The sequence below is a fragment of the Erinaceus europaeus genome, chromosome 9, assembly GCF_950295315.1.
Source record: "Erinaceus europaeus chromosome 9, mEriEur2.1, whole genome shotgun sequence".
Taxonomy (NCBI): Eukaryota; Metazoa; Chordata; class Mammalia; order Eulipotyphla; family Erinaceidae; genus Erinaceus; species Erinaceus europaeus.
In genome coordinates this window covers 78,576,438-78,595,486 of record NC_080170.1, presented here as the reverse complement: position 1 = coordinate 78,595,486, position 19,049 = coordinate 78,576,438, and the positions used below count along the sequence as shown (strand labels likewise).

Below are 19,049 nucleotides of genomic sequence, written 5' to 3'. Positions count from 1 at the left end.
AGGACGAGGAGACAGAGTGGGAGAAAGAAAGACACCTGCAGACCTGCTTCACTGCTTGTGAAGTGTCGTCCTTACAGGTGGGGTGACAAGTGCTCAAACCCGGATCCTTGTGCAGGCCTTTGCACTTAGTACTGTGTGTGTTTAACTGGCTGCACCAGCACCCAGCCCTCAGTATGTCTTTCTTCCCAAGAAGAAGTGGTTTCCTGATGACAGGTGTGTCCCCCGTCACTCACACTGCCATCCCTGTCTCCAGCTGAGTCTCTGTGAGCATGGATGATACCTGCCAGAGAGATGAGCAGATGGGTATTATTGTCCCCATGTTACAAGTTAAAAAAAATTAAGTTCCAAGCAGATAGCATGCTGATGCCCACAGCTAGTGTCAGAGCTGGTGTCTGTTCAGTGCCAATACTCTTCCAGCAAAGACCTCCTGGCATCACTAACCTTGCTGGCCAAGGCAACCCAAGAACACTTGGATTCTGACTGCTTCTATGCCTTCACTGTAGCCCAGAGAGGTCTGCATTGCCCCTGATACGGTCTGGTATGGTCTTTCTGTGTCATCCACTAGCCACAATCTATCTCCACCCAAGACAAAGTCTCTCAATCCCCCCAGCACAGGGCATGCTCTGCTGGCACATTTTGGAGGTCCTGTTCCAGGAGTAGGGACAGCATGGCCCACCCCTAGGCCTGGCACTGCCAGCTGCAGCTATCTGTTAGGTGGGGTGGGGTGGAGGTTAGGAGAAACAGAATGCTCCCTGACATTCTGGCAATGGTCCCTGGACCTTTTCCAGTGGCCCCTGGCTTGGCAATGGTCATATTGACCCATCCCGCCCAAGGGGCTTAACACCTCTGTGGACACTGCACATCAGTCAGACGCATCTGGGGATACCCATGGGGTGTCTTGGCTGCCGGGCTGCTTGGACTCACAGGTGGGGAGGGCTTGGCAGCAAAGATCTGACAGGTGCCCAGAAGTCCTGGAAATTGCATGCAGTACAACTAGCCTCCTTGAGGCCAGGTGAGAATGAGGCCACACAGACTGTAGTGCCTGTCTGTCACCCCACACACACCCCAGTCCTTGCCCAAGCCACTTTTCCCTATCCAGTGTCTCTTCTCTTTATTAGATCCAGACCTGAGCTGTCACACCAAGGAGCTGATTTATTTTCCTTGTGGCCTTGCTCTTGGTGGGGCTAGACAGGACATCATGTCACCACCCCTGTAAATATTATAGCTCTGAGGAGAACTGATGACAGTGACTCATCACCCCTCCACTCTCCCGCTAGAGAATCCCCAGGCCCTTCTCTGTCGATAGCAGTGTGATAATCATCATAATAACAACAGTAACGACAATCACTGCTGCTCCCAATTACAGAACATGTGCTCTGTGCAAGCTAGTACGCTAAGCACTTTCCTCACATGATCTCATTTGCTCTTTACACCCCTATGAAGTAGATGCTCCTCTTATCCTATTAAGTAGATGAGGAAACTGAGGATCAGAGTAGCTCGATGCCTGCAATCTGTTCTGGGAGGGAGACAGGGAAACCTAGGCTGATGTGCAGGGCTGTCTAACCCCAGTCTGGCCTGAGTGCCCAGCCCCACAGTGTGTTTCCATATGACATCACCCTTCCACCTACTACTCAAACCCCAGCCCAAGCCAAAGGCTCAGCCCCAAAACAGGAGGCCAGAGCAAGTGACACGTTTTCATCCAGAACTACACCCAGTTCTGCCAGTGGACTGGGGCAGGGGCCCTAACAGGGGGATTTGAATGTGATGACTTGTGACTTGCCTCAGCTGTCCTAGCCACTGCCAGCCCTGGCTGCTTCACAGCAGAATTATGTCTGTCCTCAGGAAGGAGCCGGCATCATGCTTTCCCTCTCCTTTCATCTTCCCTGATTGCCATCATTGATCCTCAGCACGTTCTAGAACAGAAATCACCCACCGTGTCTGGGCTCTGAGTCATGCGGGCTGCTCCGTGATGAGGGTACTCATTCTGGGTGGCCCCAAATCACAGTCTCTGTGGTGGTGGGGGAGGGCTGCCTCTGTGGTGGCCACTGGAGGAGGCCCAAGTCCTTCCCTCTGATCAGAACTTCTTGCAGGAAGGAAGGCTTCAGGGTTGAAAGGGTGAGACACAGGTCCCATAAGAGGTGCAGATGTGGCCAGATGTGACAGATGTGCAAACCAAGTCAGGAAGAGAGCCATGCCCTAAAGACTGGGCTGTCACCAGCAGCTTGGATACCCTTGCCTTCTGCTCAGTACTTGAGTAGGAGCTTTTGGGTTCAGGGCCACCAAGGAAAGCACCTTTGGTCCCTGTTACTCCTGACACAATCCCAGGGTCACTGGGGCAATGAAAGCGGGACCACAAGGGTAAACTCCAGAATGCTAGCTCAAGTGTCTGAATGTATTGGGACCCCATGGAAGCTTTCTCTGGGGAGGGTCATTTCTTCTATCAATTCATCATGGTGCCTCACTTTACAAGGAAGAACCTCTTCTAGTTGTTATGGCTCAGGAGACCACACACAAAAAATCAGAATAGTGGTTCAGTGAAAGGAGTCCCATACAAGTGTAACTATTCTTGTTAGCAGTTATTCCACCACATTAGGACAGAGACAGGTGTGAAAAGTTGGGGGGGGGCAGCATGACAGTGCTCCCTACTGAAATCTAGACTTCTACTCCCCACTCTGAGCTCCATTCAACCCTTCAAACACCTCCTGGGTGGGGAGGCAGGTGGCCAGGGGGCTCAGAGGGTAGGACACTCTGAAAATTGGGGACAGGTGCACTATGCAGGTATGTTTTCTCCCAAAGACATAGAATCCAAGTTATGGGCTGCAGGTGCAAAGGCATAGCTGGCCAGCTTAGGACCAAAGCACAGGTGAGGACCAGGCAGTGCTGTCTGCATGAAAACAGCTGCTCGGTTCTGAATACACGTGCACACCTAATGTGGTACGGATTCCTGCATCGATGCAACAGTTTATATTATAAGGCAGCCCAAGCCTCCAAAGGATTCTCTTTATACCAGCTATGGAGGACTGGTGGATGCTAGAGAAACCAGCCCAGGATGGAATCAACCCTTTCACAGGCAGGCTTGGCCACTCTTCTCCAGAAATACAAGAGACCAGTTGGGCTCACTAGGAAACCGTGCTGGATGAGGGCCACCTGGCCACTCAATGGCCCCTTGGCATGCACAGGATTTTGCACTCTATTAATCTACATCTTACTAGCGTGCGTGTAAGAGCACAACCAGAGCACAACTCCTAACTTACATCTGGTGCTGAGGACTGAACCTGGGACCATGGAGCTTTAGGCTATCTCCCACATCTGTCTTCTATCTCTGCTGTGGGTGGCTCCCGCCTGGGAAAGCAGCAAGTTCGAAGGAAAAGGAGTGTGGAGTTTGGGGTGGACCCACCTGGGATCACCCAGTTGAATGACTGGGTGAAGGTCTTGGCCACTCTGAGCACAAGCTCTACAGGAGGGTGCTGATCAGGAGCCCCATCTGCAGCTGGCATGGTGCCTGCCTGAGGAGGCCTGGGAGCTGCAGGTGGCAGTAAGGATAGACATGGCCATGGTGACATCTGAGTCCCACTTTTCCTTGTTAGGCTAGGAGTCCCCTCACCACCACCACCCCCAAGCTGTAGCTGTTGCTTTATCCTTGTTCCTCTCCTTTGTGTCCTCTCCCTGCAACCTCCCCTCCTCCATTCACTGCACAGACTATGAAGGAAGGGCTGGGGTACCCCCACACCATGTCCCCAACACTCATTTCAAAGCCCCCAGACCACTTGGTTGGCAGGGCCCTTTCCAAATGGTAAGGCATGGGGTTGTCATCTCCTTTAGGGTTTAGTCTTCCCACCCTGCCCCCACCGCCCTCCACCACACACACTCCCTGGCCTTGCCCCTACCTCACGTTGTCATGTTTCTGGATGTAAATCTTATGGAACATCATATCCTCCTGCTTGGCATTGATGTCTGCTTTCATCTCCATGGCAACATGCCGGGGAAGGACAGACAGTAGGAGCCGTTCCTGGGGAGGGAAGCAGAGTCTGTGGGCAAAGTTCCTTTCACCTGTGCCTCCACCTGCAGAGCAGAGACCCTCTCAGGTACTACTGAAATCTGTGTGCACTGGGGGAATTGAAGACCTGGCCCTAGGGCTTCTGGCCCCCACCTCTCCTGCATGTTCTGATCCTTCAGTGAATGCAGGGGTAGAGTGTGGGGAAGGGGGAGAGAGCGTCAGATGCACCTGACCGGTTGAGTACCTTGGGTGGGGTCCTGGATGGTACCCGAGAGTCACGTGACCTTGAGCAAATTACTGCACTTCTCTAAAGTAAGGTTGGGGCTGTCAGGAGCCTGAAGTGACAAGACTTCTTGGCTCAGGCATCTAGTACTTTGTGCTCCCCAACACGTTCCAGACATCAGACTGGGCACTAGAGTCAGAGCTGCATAGCTTCCCCTTCACACAGCTCCCGCCTCCTGGGGGTACTGGGTATCACTGAGCAGGAGGAACTTGCTTGAGCTACAGGGGAGTGTGGGGATGGTGGGATAAAAGTGGGCTTCACTGAGACTGGAAGGATGGGACAGAGGAGGGGGGTTTCCTTCCTACCCTGGGGCCCTATCCCAGGAGGGTGGGAAGTAGACTGACGATGAAATATAGAGACATGAAGATGCTGGGAAAATGAGATGAGAGAGAAGCAGGGGACCAGGCTGGGGCCACCCTGAGGAAGGAAAGAGTCAGGTCAGTCAGGCCCAGCATCTTGGGCTATCTTGGATACCTGCCATCTCCCATGTGGGCAGCCCACTCCCAAGCTCAACCCCAACCCTCCCTCTCCAGCTTTTGTGTTGGCTATCTCCAGCCCTCCTTATTCTCTTGTCTTTCTTTGGCACCAGACACTGGGCCACCTTCTCATGTCACCTTCCTCTCCCTTGTCCTGGACCTACATGTCACATCCCAATTCCTGTCACCTCTGCCCTCTGGGAACAAGGTCCATACCGGCACCTCTGTCTATGCAGAGCTCCTGAGTCTCTAGATGCCAGCTCAGGTGTCTAGTCAACACCAGGACTTCCACACCATCTCCCAGACCACACCACTGACCTCTCCCAATTTCCACTCCCTAATTCACACTCCTTGCCTTTCCCCCTATCTCCTGAGTCACCAAGGTCATGGCTTAGCCTGTTCAATACTGATGTTGCTTTTTCTGAGCTTTTCCCCGGGCCCTGTCCTGAAGTCCTGCTGATCTGGACTCAGCTCTCAGAGCTGTCCTTCTGGGTACATGGCCCCAGTGCCTACTTCTGCAGTTCTTTTTTAAAATTTTTATTATTATCTTTATTTATTTATTGGATAAAGACGGTCATAAATTGAGTGTAAGGTAGAGACAGAGAGGAAAAGAGTCAGAAAGACACCTGCAACCCTGCTTTACCACTTGAAAGGCTTTGCCCCTTCAGGTGGGGACCGGGGACTCAAACCTGTGTCCTTGCACATTGCAACATGTCCACTCAACCAGGTGTGCCACCACCCGGCCCCATTTGTGCAGTTCTTTAACTGTAATATTTTGACCAAGATGTCCTGGCCAGGCAGCCCCTCCTCCCATTCCCTCCTGGACGCCAGCATGACCAGCACCTGGCCTAGCTCTCCATTGTCATTTCAAACCTCCAAAGCTTTCCTAGTCCCTCTGGCCATGTCAGATATGGAATCCTCTGAACCCAACAAGCCTACTCCTTTGGCTTTCTACTGCAACCCAACAAATACCCTCACTTCAGCTGTATCTCCACTGAACCCAGCTGTACCCAGCCCGAACCCACTAACCCATCTCAGCTTCATCCTCAGGCAGAACTGGGCTTATTCACATCTAGCTTAGGTGACAGGGCAGCCTCTCAATTTTTTTCACTATCTCCAAACTTTGCCACCTCTGACCCATCCTCCACACAGCAAGCCAATGAAAGAGCCTTCTGGAACACCCCTGCCTTCTGCAGTGCTGCTTTAATAAAACCCTCCTCCTTGAAGCCCCAGCCTGGGCTCAAGGTTCCCAGGATCCAACAACTCCCTCTCCCTGCACACTCCTATCCCTGTGCATCCTGCCCAGGCAGAGTGACCCCTGCAAGTTTCCTCAGTCTAGCCTGTTTGTCTTCTCTGCACATCAATTCCCCAGCACTTTCTGTTCTGTTCTAGATCCGACTCAAGTCTTCCCATGAGGAGGGGGAGGATGACAACAAGGAGGAGAAGGAGGAGGAAGAAGATGAGGATGATACTGGACTGGTTGTCTTAAGCCTGGTCCTGAGCCCCCTGTTGGAGGCCCTGATGGCTCTGCATCTCAGTGGTCTGTCCCATCTCCCTTTAGTGTGTTTAACAGGTGGAGAATGGCTGGGGGACACTGGTAAACCAGCATGAGGCAGGGCACCCTCCTGGGCCTATCTCTTCAAATCAAAGTGAATAAGGACACTGAGTCCTAGGACTTCTCAGTGAGCAGGCACTGAGAAATGACAGGTCAGAGGTAGGGAACAGGCTGCAAGCTGTGCAGATTCCCGATCGTCCTTCCACTATGCGTGTGTGTGTGTGTGTGTGTGTGTGTGTGTGTGTGTGTGTGTCCCCATCCAACCACCTCAAGGAATGAGGGGCAGGAGGGTGGGCAAGGAGTTCCAGGGAACAATCCTTATCTGGCAACACTCAGGAGCATCTCCCAAGATAGGAGCAGCATTTTTCACAGGGGACAGATGGGCCCTGGCTGAGTGAGAACACCTTGTGCCCAAGAAATGACTCTCCCCTCCCCAGCATCTTGGCCCTGCACACAACATGGCAAAGTATTTTCTCCCCTAAATCCCTATGGATTTGGCTGTGGAATGTCCAGCCTGACCAGGCAGAGCAAATAAACTGTGAGGATCTATAAAATGCTGACTTTACTAGAAAAGGAAGAAGGCCTAACAGCAAGAGGGGACTGTCCCTGACACAGAGGAGAGCAGTATCCTCACCCCAGGTGGCAGATCCCAGGATGTGGAGCCTTTAAGACACAGAGGAGCTCAAAAGTGAGTACAGTGCAGAGGTGAGCAGACTTGCCAACAAGAGATAGTGGGAGGGCCCAAGAGGCAGGGTGCTGGAGCAGAGGAACTCACAGAACAGCCAGGTCTTGGGCTGGTCATCATGAGATGGAGATCTGGTAAGACATGACCAAGTGGCAGGGCTGGAAGGACACGGGGGCAGGCAGTGCATGGGGGAGAGCCCAGACAAAGGCTGTAGAGCTCACCTCGGCTCAGTCTACACGTTCCTAGGTCATGTCATAGGAGGAGCCAGGGCCACCCTCACATTGTGGTGAGTCTTCTATGTGCCAACCAGGGTGGGTACAGGTGGTGCTGGGGCCTCATCTCCCCAGCCCCATGGTTATATCTTCATATCTACACCTGCCCCTGAGCTAACAGCAGGGAAGTCCCCATGTGTGGGTTGAGGGCTTGGAGAGACACAAACACAAGAGGGGGCCTTCTGGTTTGAAGGGGGTCCTTATTGTTAGAGCCATGGCTGAGTCCAGTGGAAGTATCATCCTCTTGCTGAGGGGTCCACTCTTTGTCCTGGGGTCGGTCCCCTGACCTTATGGGAGCCTCATTTTAGTTAACAGGCAGGAGAGGATCTAATGGGAACCCAGAAATGCCTGAACCTCAAACAGCCCCCCACCCAACCCATGCTTTCTCCAGATCAGCACTCAGTGGCTGCTCTGCTCCTAGGCTCCCTGGGACAGTCTCCTGAGTCCAAAGCCTAATATGAGTACCGCCCAACCCCTGCCCCATTCAGAAATCCTCTGAGGGAGAGGTTTCAGGTAAGACAGAACTGCCTAGATTTCTCAGAATCCATTTCAGGGCATGGCAGAACATGTGTCCAGGCTGGGTGTGGCAGAGGTGATAGATCCAGTTCTGCCCTGGGATGCCCACACTTGTCTCTGCACCCCTAGAGAAGGAGTCGCTTTCCCAATGCCATGACCTGGGGTACCAGACTTGCTGGTAAAACTCAGAAAAGCACTGGAGGGGCACAGGCTGGAGTCTCCCCTAAAGCAGCCCCAAGAGTGCTGGGCTGACTCTAGGGGAACACTGGCTAGCCAGCCAGCTGCAGTCAGCATTAGGATAGGGACAGGGAGAGAGTGGGGGTGGGGAAGGAGATGAGCTGCTCACTCACCTGCTGCTGGTTCTCCCGCTGGGAGTGGAGCCGGGCCTGGATGCACTCCCGGGTCTCCTGAAAGGCCTGTCTCTGGGAGACCTCAGCCGGGTAGTGGGTACAGACGCCCACGATGTTAGTGCAGGAGAAAATGAGGACATTGGAGACAAGCTGCAGGGGGAGACCAGGACACAAGTTCAGAGCTGAAGCAGGCACTGGCAATGTAGCCCTAGCTCTGACACTCACTTCAAAGCATAGCCCCCCCCATATATCCCCCCCCAATTCTAGTACACATGCACACACACACACACACACACACACACACACACTCACACTCACACACGCAGAGCTCCAGCAAACAAACTAAGGATAGCCCCACATATTAGGCTGCTGGGAGGAGCCCAGTGCAATGGGCCAGACTCTCTGACTTCTCAAAGTCCAGTTGGTGTAGGATGGCGTGACCCTAAGGACATGGGCAAAAGAGCTGCCTTTTACCTAGATATCTTAGCATTTATTTGTTTGTTTGTTTGTTTGTTTTTATTGTCAGGGGAGGGGCTTATCATTGGGGGCTTGGTACCTGCACAACAAATACATCACTCCCAGTGACCTTTCCTTTCCTTTGATAGAAACAGAAAGAAAAGACAGAGATACTTGCAGCACTGCTCCACCACTTATGAAACATCCCCCCTCCCCTGCAAGTGGGTGCTGGAGGCTTAAACTCAGTTCCTTGTGCATCATAACATGTGTACTTAACTGGGTGCTCCACCACTTGGATCCAACACCTGAGCTTATTATCCCCCAGGGTCAGCATCCCCCAATCAGTTATCACACCCTGGAACAGCATGGGTTTGAACTGTGGGGATTTTGTTCTTTCCTTGGGTTCCCCATTCACAGATGCACCTGACCTCAGGTGTTGGCTGGGTTCAAAGATATAGACAAGGAGAACCAACTACATGGAATGTGACCAGCCATGGGATCCTGATGTCGGTGGGGTGGGGGAATGCAAGGGAGGGGGTCTGAAATCAATCCCCTCAGCAGGTAACAAGAGACGACTGTTACATCTGGGAGAATCAAATATTATAGCAGGTTTTCAGCCATATAGGAGTTGGTACCTGCATTGTTCAAAAGTCAAATGCAGTTGCTGAGACATGGCACTGGGCTAAGTCCTTTGGGAAAGGACAGAAGAGAGGCTCAGCCAGCAGGGGATTATTCACAGTGGGGCTCCTTTGCCTGCTGCCTAGTCTTCCATTCCATCCAGCACCAGGATCCTGGCAGTCTGGCACACCTGCCTCCAGCATTTGCCTTGGTCCTGCCCTATGCAGAGGAGACTGTGTGGTAAACACCACCTCCTTCCAGAAAGCAGAGACAAGGAGGAATGCTTCTGAAAGGGAGATTTTTCTTGAAACGCTACAGAAAAGTCCAGCCTGCCTGCATATGTTTGCATAGCGCATTTTAGGTCCTGGTTAAAGTGCTGCTGAGTTCAATTTCTCTTGGCAGGTACAGTTCCTGGGATCACCAGTCAGCTGCTTTCCCTCTTGTCCTCACCTTTGGCTACAGAGGACCAATGTTCAACAGTCTAGGCCTCAATCACTCCAATAACTTCATTCTTATTCCTGAGTACAGCAGGGGAGTCCAGCTCAGCCTCTGAACCTTCTACTGTGGCTCCTCCAGTCCTCAAGAGCCCTCTATTGATCCCTAGTTGCAGGGTGAAAAAGTTACTTGTCCATTTGGATTCTAAGAGCCATTCCCTGGGACTTCCATTACATGGCAGTGTTCCAGCCTACAGCCCTCAACTTCTTATTCCATATGCCACTTTGTTTCTGGAGGTCCTGTCCTGGATTCAGGCTGTGTCCTAGTAGAGTCTATCAGGCTCTTCAGCAAGATCTTCAACCAGCCTGGGATGATGTCCTTTCCTCTGCAGATTCCCTGACCCCACATCTTCCCCAAGCATAGAGAGAGACTGTGTGTCCTCTGCACAGCTACAGACTGGCTGGAGGCCTCCCTACACTGCCTGCTAGCACTTCCTGGATACTGGCAGATGTGTGGGAGGTGTTGGGAGGTGTGTGTGTGTTTGGGGGGGGCTTTCAGGTGAGGAGTGGCCTCAGACTATTGGCCAACTCTGATTATAGACAACTCTTCTGATGGGGCACTGCTCCCACATCAGCACAGCACCCTGCTGTTGTCTGATAGAGACCCAGGGTGGGGAAAAAGCATCTACTTATCACAAGGAGAATAGCTCTGGCTCTACAGATGACCATCTGGTAGGAGAGCTTGGGCATGAAGACTGGCAGAGACTTAGCAAGAAGAAGCAGAAACAGTCCCACCTGGTGAGAGGGGGCAGGTGGGGTCCCCTGGGCAGGTCCCCTGAATGCCTGGGTATGTTTGATGAATCTAGCATGGACAGGAGAGGGTGCCTGGAAAAAGCATCAGGAAGCTCATATATGTGCATCCTTGAACAAAAAAATAGTCTAGGTTCTCTGGAGCTGGGAAGAAGTTCCCACAAAGGCTGAGTGAGAAGGCCTGGTGAAACCTGTGTACAATGGGAGCCATGGAGGACTGCTGAACCACAAGTGCAGACTGAGAAGGAGGCTAGGGGAGAGCCATCAAGGGTGAGAGAAATGCAGGAGCTAGAAGACAGTCAGGAGACTGCTGCAAAAGCCCAAAGATGAAAGGAACAAAGATCTGCATGCCCAGAGGACTGGGGAGGCAGACTTACCTCAGAACAAAGGGCCCTCCCTAAGTAGGGAGGGGGCCCAGGAGGAAAGAGAAATGAGGTTTGTAGGACCACAGTGGCTGTGAAAGTGAGGCCCTGATGACAGGATCTCCTTGGGGACCACTGAGAGGGGTGAGGAGAGAGGAGGTGAGGAGGAGGCTGAAGGTACTGACTACAGAGACTTCTGAAAAATGTTCTAGTTAGAGGATCTACAGAAAGATGGCAAAAACAAGAGATACAGGAGAAGCTGGGAAGGAGAGGATAAAAACCTAGCCTCAGATGGGATAATGTATCACGATAGTGTGATGTGGCCAAGAGGGCTCATCCTCATAGAGGAATGAGATGTTGGTACAGCTTCAGAACTCAATCAGTATAATTCACCATATTAACAGACAAAAATAGGAAAAGCATATGGTTATTTCAATAGTTACTGAAAAAGTACTTGACAAAAATTCAACAGCTATGCAGGGTTCCTAAAATAATAAGGACTCTTAAAAAACCAGACTCATAGATAGAACAGATTGGTGGTTGCCAGAGAAGGGTGGGAGTAAGAGAATGGGTGAAGATAAAATAAAAAAGGTACAAATTCCAGCTATAAAACAAATAAGTCACAGGGATGTACCGTATGGCATGATGTCTATAGTTAGTGACATTGGATTGAATATTTGAAAGTTACACAGAGTAAATATTATGCATCCTCATCATAAGAAAAAGTTTTATAATTATTTATAAACTTTTGTCTTATAAGCAGGATTCCCTCAAACTTTTACCAATATGGTGATGAATATTAACTAGACTATGAGCACATACAGAAATATGTGTTATAATTATGTCATACATTTGAAATAATAATTACATGTTGAATATATATATGTATATGTGCATATATAAATTCTTTTTTTTTTTTGATTCCAGGGTTATTGCTTGGACTCGCTGCCTGCACTACGAATCCACTGCTCTTGGTAGCCAGTTTTTGTTGTTATTATTATTGTTGTTGGATAGGACAGAGAGAGATAGAGAGAGGAGGGAAAGACAGAGAAGGGGAGAGAGATATAGATGCCTGTAGACCTACTTCACTACTTGTGAAGCTACCCCCCATGCAGTTGGGGAACCAGGGGCTCAAACCAGGATTCTTATGCTGGTCCTTGCGCTCTGCGCCATGCGTGCTTAACCCAGTGTACCACAGCCCAGTCTCTTGATTATACTTTTTAATATGGCACCTGAATGAATCCAGAGTTTTGCACATATGCACAATAATATTGCTGGGTGAAATCCCCAGCGTAATTTTTATCTTTTATTATTTTTGATAGAGAGAGAGAGTGAGATAGAGAAAAAAAACAGGAGAGGAGAATAATAGGAAAGACAGAGATACCAAGGTACCATTCCATCACCCAAGGAGTTCCCTTGGTGCCATCCATGGTGCTTTCATGTGTTACAATCTGACCATCTCCCAGTTCTGTTAATTACATCATAATAAAAATAAACAAAAGTTAAATGTAGAAATTAGAAACAGGAAAATGTTCAGTCTGATCAGTGGCATGCACACACACAAATCCTCCATCATATTTAATAGGGACAGACTCAATATTTCCCCCTAAGATTTAGAACAAAACAAAATTATTCTCTCATCACTCATATTCAACATCACACTAGACCTCTAGACAACACAAAAGAGAAGAGAAAGAAATAATGGGCATACAGATTGGAAAGGGAAAAACAAAAGTGTCTCTATTTGCAAATGATGTGCTTTTTGATGTAGAAAACCTCAAAGAATCTACAAAAACAACTACCAGAATTAATATGCAAATGTAGAAGTACAAGGACATAAGGCCACAGGTTTTGAAGTCAATACATAAACAGCAAGTGAATCTGGCTCCACAATAGAACACCTACTTCACATGTGTGAAACTTTAGTTCAGCCCTTTGGTTCTATGTATCTTTTTTTAAAAAGAAGCAACTGTATGAACAGTGAAATATCTGAAATGAAATATTCAGTATGATTTAAACTTTACAAAAAAGCCATGAAATACTTATACATCAATCTAATAAAAATATACATAAGACCAGATCATTGAAAAGTATAAAACATTAATGAAAGAAAACTCAAAAGACTTAAATAAGTGGCAAGATACACACTGATCATGTACTGGGAAATTCAAACTTGTTCAGAAGTCAATTGTTGCCCAAACTGGTCTACCAATGTAATACAATCACAACACAATCCAGAGAAGAATAATCTTTGTAAAAATTGACAAGTTGTAAGGATCCCAGTTCGAGCTCCCGGCTCCCCACCTACCTACAAGGGCGTCACTTCACAGGTGGTGAAGCAGGTCTGCAGGTGTCTATCTTTCTCTCCCCCTTTTGCCTTCCCCTCCTCTCTCCATTTTTCTCTGTCCTATCCAACAATGATGACATCCATAACAACAATAATAACTACAACAATAAAACAACAAGGGCAACAAAAGGGAATAAATAAATAAATAAGTAAATAAATAAAAATTTAAAAGCTGAATCTAAAAGGCACATGAAATAGTCAAAATAATTTTTTTTTTAAATATTTATTTTATTTATTTATTCCCTTTTGTTGCCCTTGTTGTTTTATTGTTGTAGTTATTATTGTTGTCATTGTTGGATAGGACAGAGAGAAATGGAGAGAGGAGGGGAAGACAGAGAGGAGGAGAGAAAGATAGACACCTGCAGACCTGCTTCACCACCTGTGAAGCGACGCCCCTGCAGGTGGGGAGCCGGGGTTCGAACCGGGATCCTTATGCCGGTCCTTGTGCTTTGCGCCACCTGCGCTTAACCCGCTGCGCTACAGCCCGACTCCCCAGTCAAAATAATTTTGAGAAAGATAAAACACTCAGACTACTCAATTTAGGACATACTATAAAGCTACAGTAATTAAGGTGGCATACTAGCATAAGGATGGAAGTATAGATCAATGAAATAGAATTGAGAGCCCTGAAGAAAGCCCTTATACTTATGATAAATTGATTTTGACAAGGATACCAAGACATCTCAATGCAGAAAAAAATAGTATTTATAAATGAAGCTGGGGAGACTTGATATACACAAAGTAATAAAATTGAACATCTTAGTCATATACAAGAATAAACACTTAGTGGGTCAGAGATCAAAATGTAAGGGTCACAGCAACAGACTCTTAAAAGAAAAAAAAATTCATGACCTTGGATTGGGCAACAATTTTTTAGAGGACAAAGAAAAAAAACATATATTGGTATGAGGTCCTGAGTTCAATCCCCTGCAGCACATGTACCAGAGTGATATCTGGTGTGTTCTCTCTCTCTCTTTCTCTCTCTCTCCTTTCTCTCTCTCTCTTTTCTTCTAGCCCTCATAAATAAATAAATAAAATAAAAAATACATATACTGCACTTCAAAATTTAAATCTCTTCTGCTTCAAAAGGCACAATTACAAAACTAAAAAGAACCTATAGAATGGGAAAAGAACATCTGCAAGCCACCAGTCACACCTTTTTTTTTTTGCCTCCAGGGTTATTGCTGTGGTTCAGTGCCTGCACTATGAATCCACTGCTCCTGGAAGCCATTTTTTCCCTTTTGCCCTTGTTTATCATTGTTGTTATTGCTGCCATTGTTGTTGGATAGTACAGAGAGAAATGGAGAGAGGAGGGGAAGACAGTGAGGTGGAGAGAAAGACAGACAGCTGCAGACCTGTTTCACCGCTTGTGAAGTGCAGGTGGGGAGCCGGAGGCTCAAACTGGATCCTTACGCTGGTCCTTGAGCTAAACCCTCTGCACTACCACCCAGCCCCACACCTTTGTCTTTAAAAATTATATGAAGATAACAAGATGGAGGGAAAAGTCTTTTCAGCAAATGATGCTAAAGTGTGATGTCCATATGACAAAAACACATGCCAAAATGTATAAAAATTAATTCAAAATGGTTCACAGACCTGAATCTAAAAACTTAAATCTATAAAATATCCAGAAGAAAATTTAGGACTTTGGGTTAAGTGGGGATCTTTTATAAATAACAAAAGCATGTTTCATGAAAGATTTTAAAAAGAGAAACTATATTTTATCAAAGTTAAGAACATTTGTTCTGGGAGTCGGGCTGTAGCGCAGCGGGTTAAGCGCAGGTGTAGCAAAGCACAAGGACCGGCATAAGGATCCCGGTTCGAACCTGGCTCCCCACCTGCAGGGGAATCGCTTCACAGGCGGTGAAGCAGGTCTGCAGGTGTCTATCTTTCTCTCCCCCTCTCTGTCTTCCCCTCCTCTCTCCGTTTCTCTCTGTCCTATCCAACAACGACGACAATAATAACTACAACAATAAAACAACAAGGGCAACAAAAGGGAATACATAAATAAAAAAAAATAAAAATATTTAAAAAAAAAAAAAAAAAAAAAAAGAACATTTGTTCTTCAAATTACACCACTGGGACACAAGAGAATGAACACCATCAGTGAATGAGGCCTTGAGTTCTATTCCAGAGGTCACATGGCAGCACCAATGACAAAACAGTTGGAGCACCATGAGTGGGGGAGTGTTGCTTTGGTCTCTCCTTTGTCCTCTCTTTTTAAAAAAATGTAGAAGCAGCCTGGGAGGTGTCACAGTGGATAAAATGCTGGCCTCTCAAGCATGATTTTCTGAACTCAATCCCTGTACCACATGTATTAGAGTGGTGCAATGATTCTCTTTCTCTCATAAATTAATCAATCAATCCATAAATCTTTTTTAAAAAATATATTGAATAAATTGGACTTAAGAGTTGTTTCAGTGATATTCAGCATGTGTAAGGTCTGGCTTCATCCCCCGAACCCAAATTAAAAAAAAAAAAAGACACTGTCAAAATAATTAAAAGATAAGTCACAGAATGAGAAACTTTTTGTATATTCATATATGACAATAATTTAAAAAAGAATAGCACCCAAAATTCATAAAGAACTCTTGGAGTTCAACAATTAAAAAACAACCCACTTAAGAAATAAATAGATGAGGGCCGAGTTGCAGTGCCCCTGGTTGAATGCATGTTACAATGCACAAAGACCCTGGTTCAAGCCCCCGGTCCCCATCTACAGAGGAAAAGTTTTGCCAGTGGTGAAGCAGTGCTACCGGTTTCTCTCAGTCTCTCTCCCTCTCTCAATTTCTCAATGTCATCCTCCCCTCTCAATTTCTGACTGTCTCTATCAAATTAATAAAGATTTCTAAAAAAGAAGAAAATTTACCAGAGGCATGAGGATGATAAATAAGCACACATCAAGATGAGCATTATCATTTGCCAAGTAAAGTAAAATAATATTTAAAAAAAACAACCATTTAAATACTACTATACAATACTACACTGGCCAGAAATTAAATTAAAAAATATATATATGTAAAAAAAGACTCACCAACATTGGTAGTAGAGAGAATGTAGAGCAACTGAAATCACCATCCTTGTGGGTAGGAATGAAACTGGTATATAGTCACTTTGGCAATTTCTTTCTTTTAAAAAAATTAAAAATCAGGGGGTCGGGCGGTGGCGCAGTGGGTTAAGCGCATGTGGCGCAAAGCGCAGGGACCGGCGTAAGGATCCCGGTTTGAGCCCCCAGCTCCCCACCTGCAGGGGAGTCGCTTCACAGGCGGTGAAGCAGGGCTGCAGGTGTCTATCTTTCTCTCCCCTTCTCTGTCTTCCCCTCCTCTCTCCATTTCTCTCTGTCCTATCCAACAACGAATTGCGTCAACAAGGGCAATAATAATAACCACAACGAAGCTACAACAAGGGCAACAAAAGGGGGAAGAAAAAAAAAAGGCCTCCAGGAGCGGTGGATTCATGGTGCAGGCACCGAGCCCAGCAATAACCCTGGAGAAGGAAAAAAAAAATAAAAATAAATAAAAATAAAAATAAAAAATCAAAGAGAAGGAGGAGATAGAGAGGGAAAAAGAGAGACACCTGCAGCATTGCTTCATCACTCACAAAGCTTTCCCCTTGTAGGCGTGGGACCAGGGACTTGAACCTGGGTCCCTGCACGTGGCAGTTTCTTATAAAGTTAAATATACTCTTGCTAGAGGACTGAAAACCTCACTTCTAGGGATCTACTCAAGCAAAATATTCATACAAGACTATGTGCACAGATGTTTATGGACATAGACTTCAAATCTATTGAGTGCAGTAGAAGCATTCACACCCATAAGGCTGCAGACCCTACCACTCAATATAAATGAATCTGAACAAGGTAAAACTGGAGGGTCTGAAAACAGATCGAGATCCAGGGGAGAAAATGACCAACAACAGGAAGACAGGATAGTTTTGAGGCGACAGGCTTTGTTTCCAATCTTGCTCGTGGTGGTGCTATGCATGCCTGTCCACAGAACTTCATGTTTAAAAGGGTGGATTATGTAAAATACACTTAATTTTAAAAAGAGCAGGAGTTAAGGTGGGGAATCTAGCATAATTGTTATGCAAAAAAAAATAATAATCATGCCAGAGGTCTAAAGTCCCAGTACTGAACATATTCATATGAGCAGGAGTGAGGTCTAGGAGGAATGAGGAAAGAGAATGTGAGAGGTAGATAGCACCTGAAAAGGTCAGAAAAGGGGGCCAGAGTCTATTTGAGCCAGGGCCCTGGAGGCAATCACAGAGGGGCCACTGCAACATCTCAGCACTAATCCCACTAGCCTCCCTAACTGTAATCTGACTCTTCCTGCAGAAAGAAGGCCAATGGCAACAGCCCACACAAATCCAGGTAGAAAGGTGCACTGCAACTCAATCAGGTCCAAATGGTTTTTGCTAAATCTTATGGCCTCAGTGTTCTTTCCTCCACTAAACACAAACCCAGGTGAGCAAAAAGGTGGGTGGGCCCTGAGGAGGGGTCCTGAGCCATAGGGGAGACTGATCACAATTAAATGGACCTTAGAGTGAAAGAGGGAGAGGTGAGCACTTCAAACCACACGCCTGCACACACTGAACCTTAATACAATACCACTGTGCAGAAATTAATGTTTTAAGCAGACAGGAAGCATCAGCAAAATCTGCCGGACTTCAGCTTAAGGTGCTACAGGGAATATGCCTGGTGTTTAACAAAGGTATCGACCCTGGGGCAAAGGGTAGATATGCTGACAGCTCTCCCATCCACCAAAGCAAAGGAAGGCTGTTAAGCCCCTTCAGATGTCCCCATAGAGGGAGACAGTAAAGTATGAGTCCTGGTCTGGGCAGTAGCACACCTGCTTGAATACACCCATTACCATGCTCAAGGAGCCAGGTTCAAGCCCCGGTCCACACCTTCAGGGAGAAAGCTTCCTGTGTGGTGAAGCACGGCTACAGGTGTCTCTGATTCTCTCTTTTCTCTTTGTCTCTCCTTTCCCTCTCAATTCCTGTCTCTATCTAATAAATAATAAATAAATAAATAAGGTCCTTAAGTTAAAAAAAATGTATGAGCTCTGTCACTGTATAAAAGACTACATTAGGTGGGCTAGGTGGTGGCACACCAGGTTAAGCGCACATAATACAAAGCACAAGGACTGGCACAGGGGTCCTGGTTCAAGCCCTGGATTTCCCACCTGCAGGGGGGTCACTTCACAAATGGTGAAGCAGGTCTGCAGGTGTCTATCTTTCTCTCTCCCTCTTTTTTAAAACAGATTTTATTTATTTATTCATGAGAAAGGAGGAGGAGAGAGAAAGAACCAGACATCACTCTGGTGCATGTGCTGCCAGGGATCAAACTCAGAATCTCACGCTTGAGAATCCAATGCTTTAGTCACTATGCTGCCTCCTAGACCACTCTCTCCCTCTCTATCTCCCCCTCCTCTCTCAATTTCTTTCTTTTCTATTCAATAAAATGAGGGGGATGGCCTCTAGGAGCAGCGGAATCATAGTGCTGACACTGAGCCCCAGCGATAATCCAGAAGGCAAAAACAAAACAAACAAACAAAAAAACCTAGATATACACCAGTTTCTGTGAGAGAGAGCATATGTTCACACGTATCCATAAACTACTGCAAAATATATACCTGAAAGCAGAAGTACACTAGAGTTTGCAGTGAGTACCCCCCTAACACTTCCTCTCCACTATTCCAAGCTTTGGGTCCATGACTGCTCAACAATTTGTTTGGCTTTGTATGTTAACTCTCTTTTCAGTCACCAGGTTCCAGATGCCATCAGGATGCTGGCCAGGCTTCCCTGGACTGAAGACCCCACCAATGTGTCCTGGAGCTCAGCTTCCCCAGAGACCCACCCTACTAGGGAAAGAGAGAGGCAGATTGGCA

At 47.3% G+C, this 19,049-nt stretch overlaps 1 protein-coding gene across 3 annotated transcripts in view; it reads right to left on the bottom strand.

Annotated features, from left to right (window-relative positions):
* Positions 1–19,049, bottom strand: part of ADCY5 (adenylate cyclase 5) — an 85,150-nt gene that overhangs the window by 52,861 nt on the left and 13,240 nt on the right. For 2 of the 3 annotated variants that reach the window (XM_060198258.1, XM_060198259.1), the window contains exons 2-3: positions 8,135–8,284; positions 3,888–4,009 (exon numbers count right to left, since the gene is read on the bottom strand). In XM_060198258.1, the coding sequence (XP_060054241.1) occupies positions 3,888–4,009; positions 8,135–8,284 (272 nt within the window). Of the gene's footprint in view, positions 1–3,397; positions 3,524–3,887; positions 4,010–8,134; positions 8,285–19,049 lie in introns of those variants that run through there. The other variant, XM_060198260.1, reaches the window with a different exon arrangement.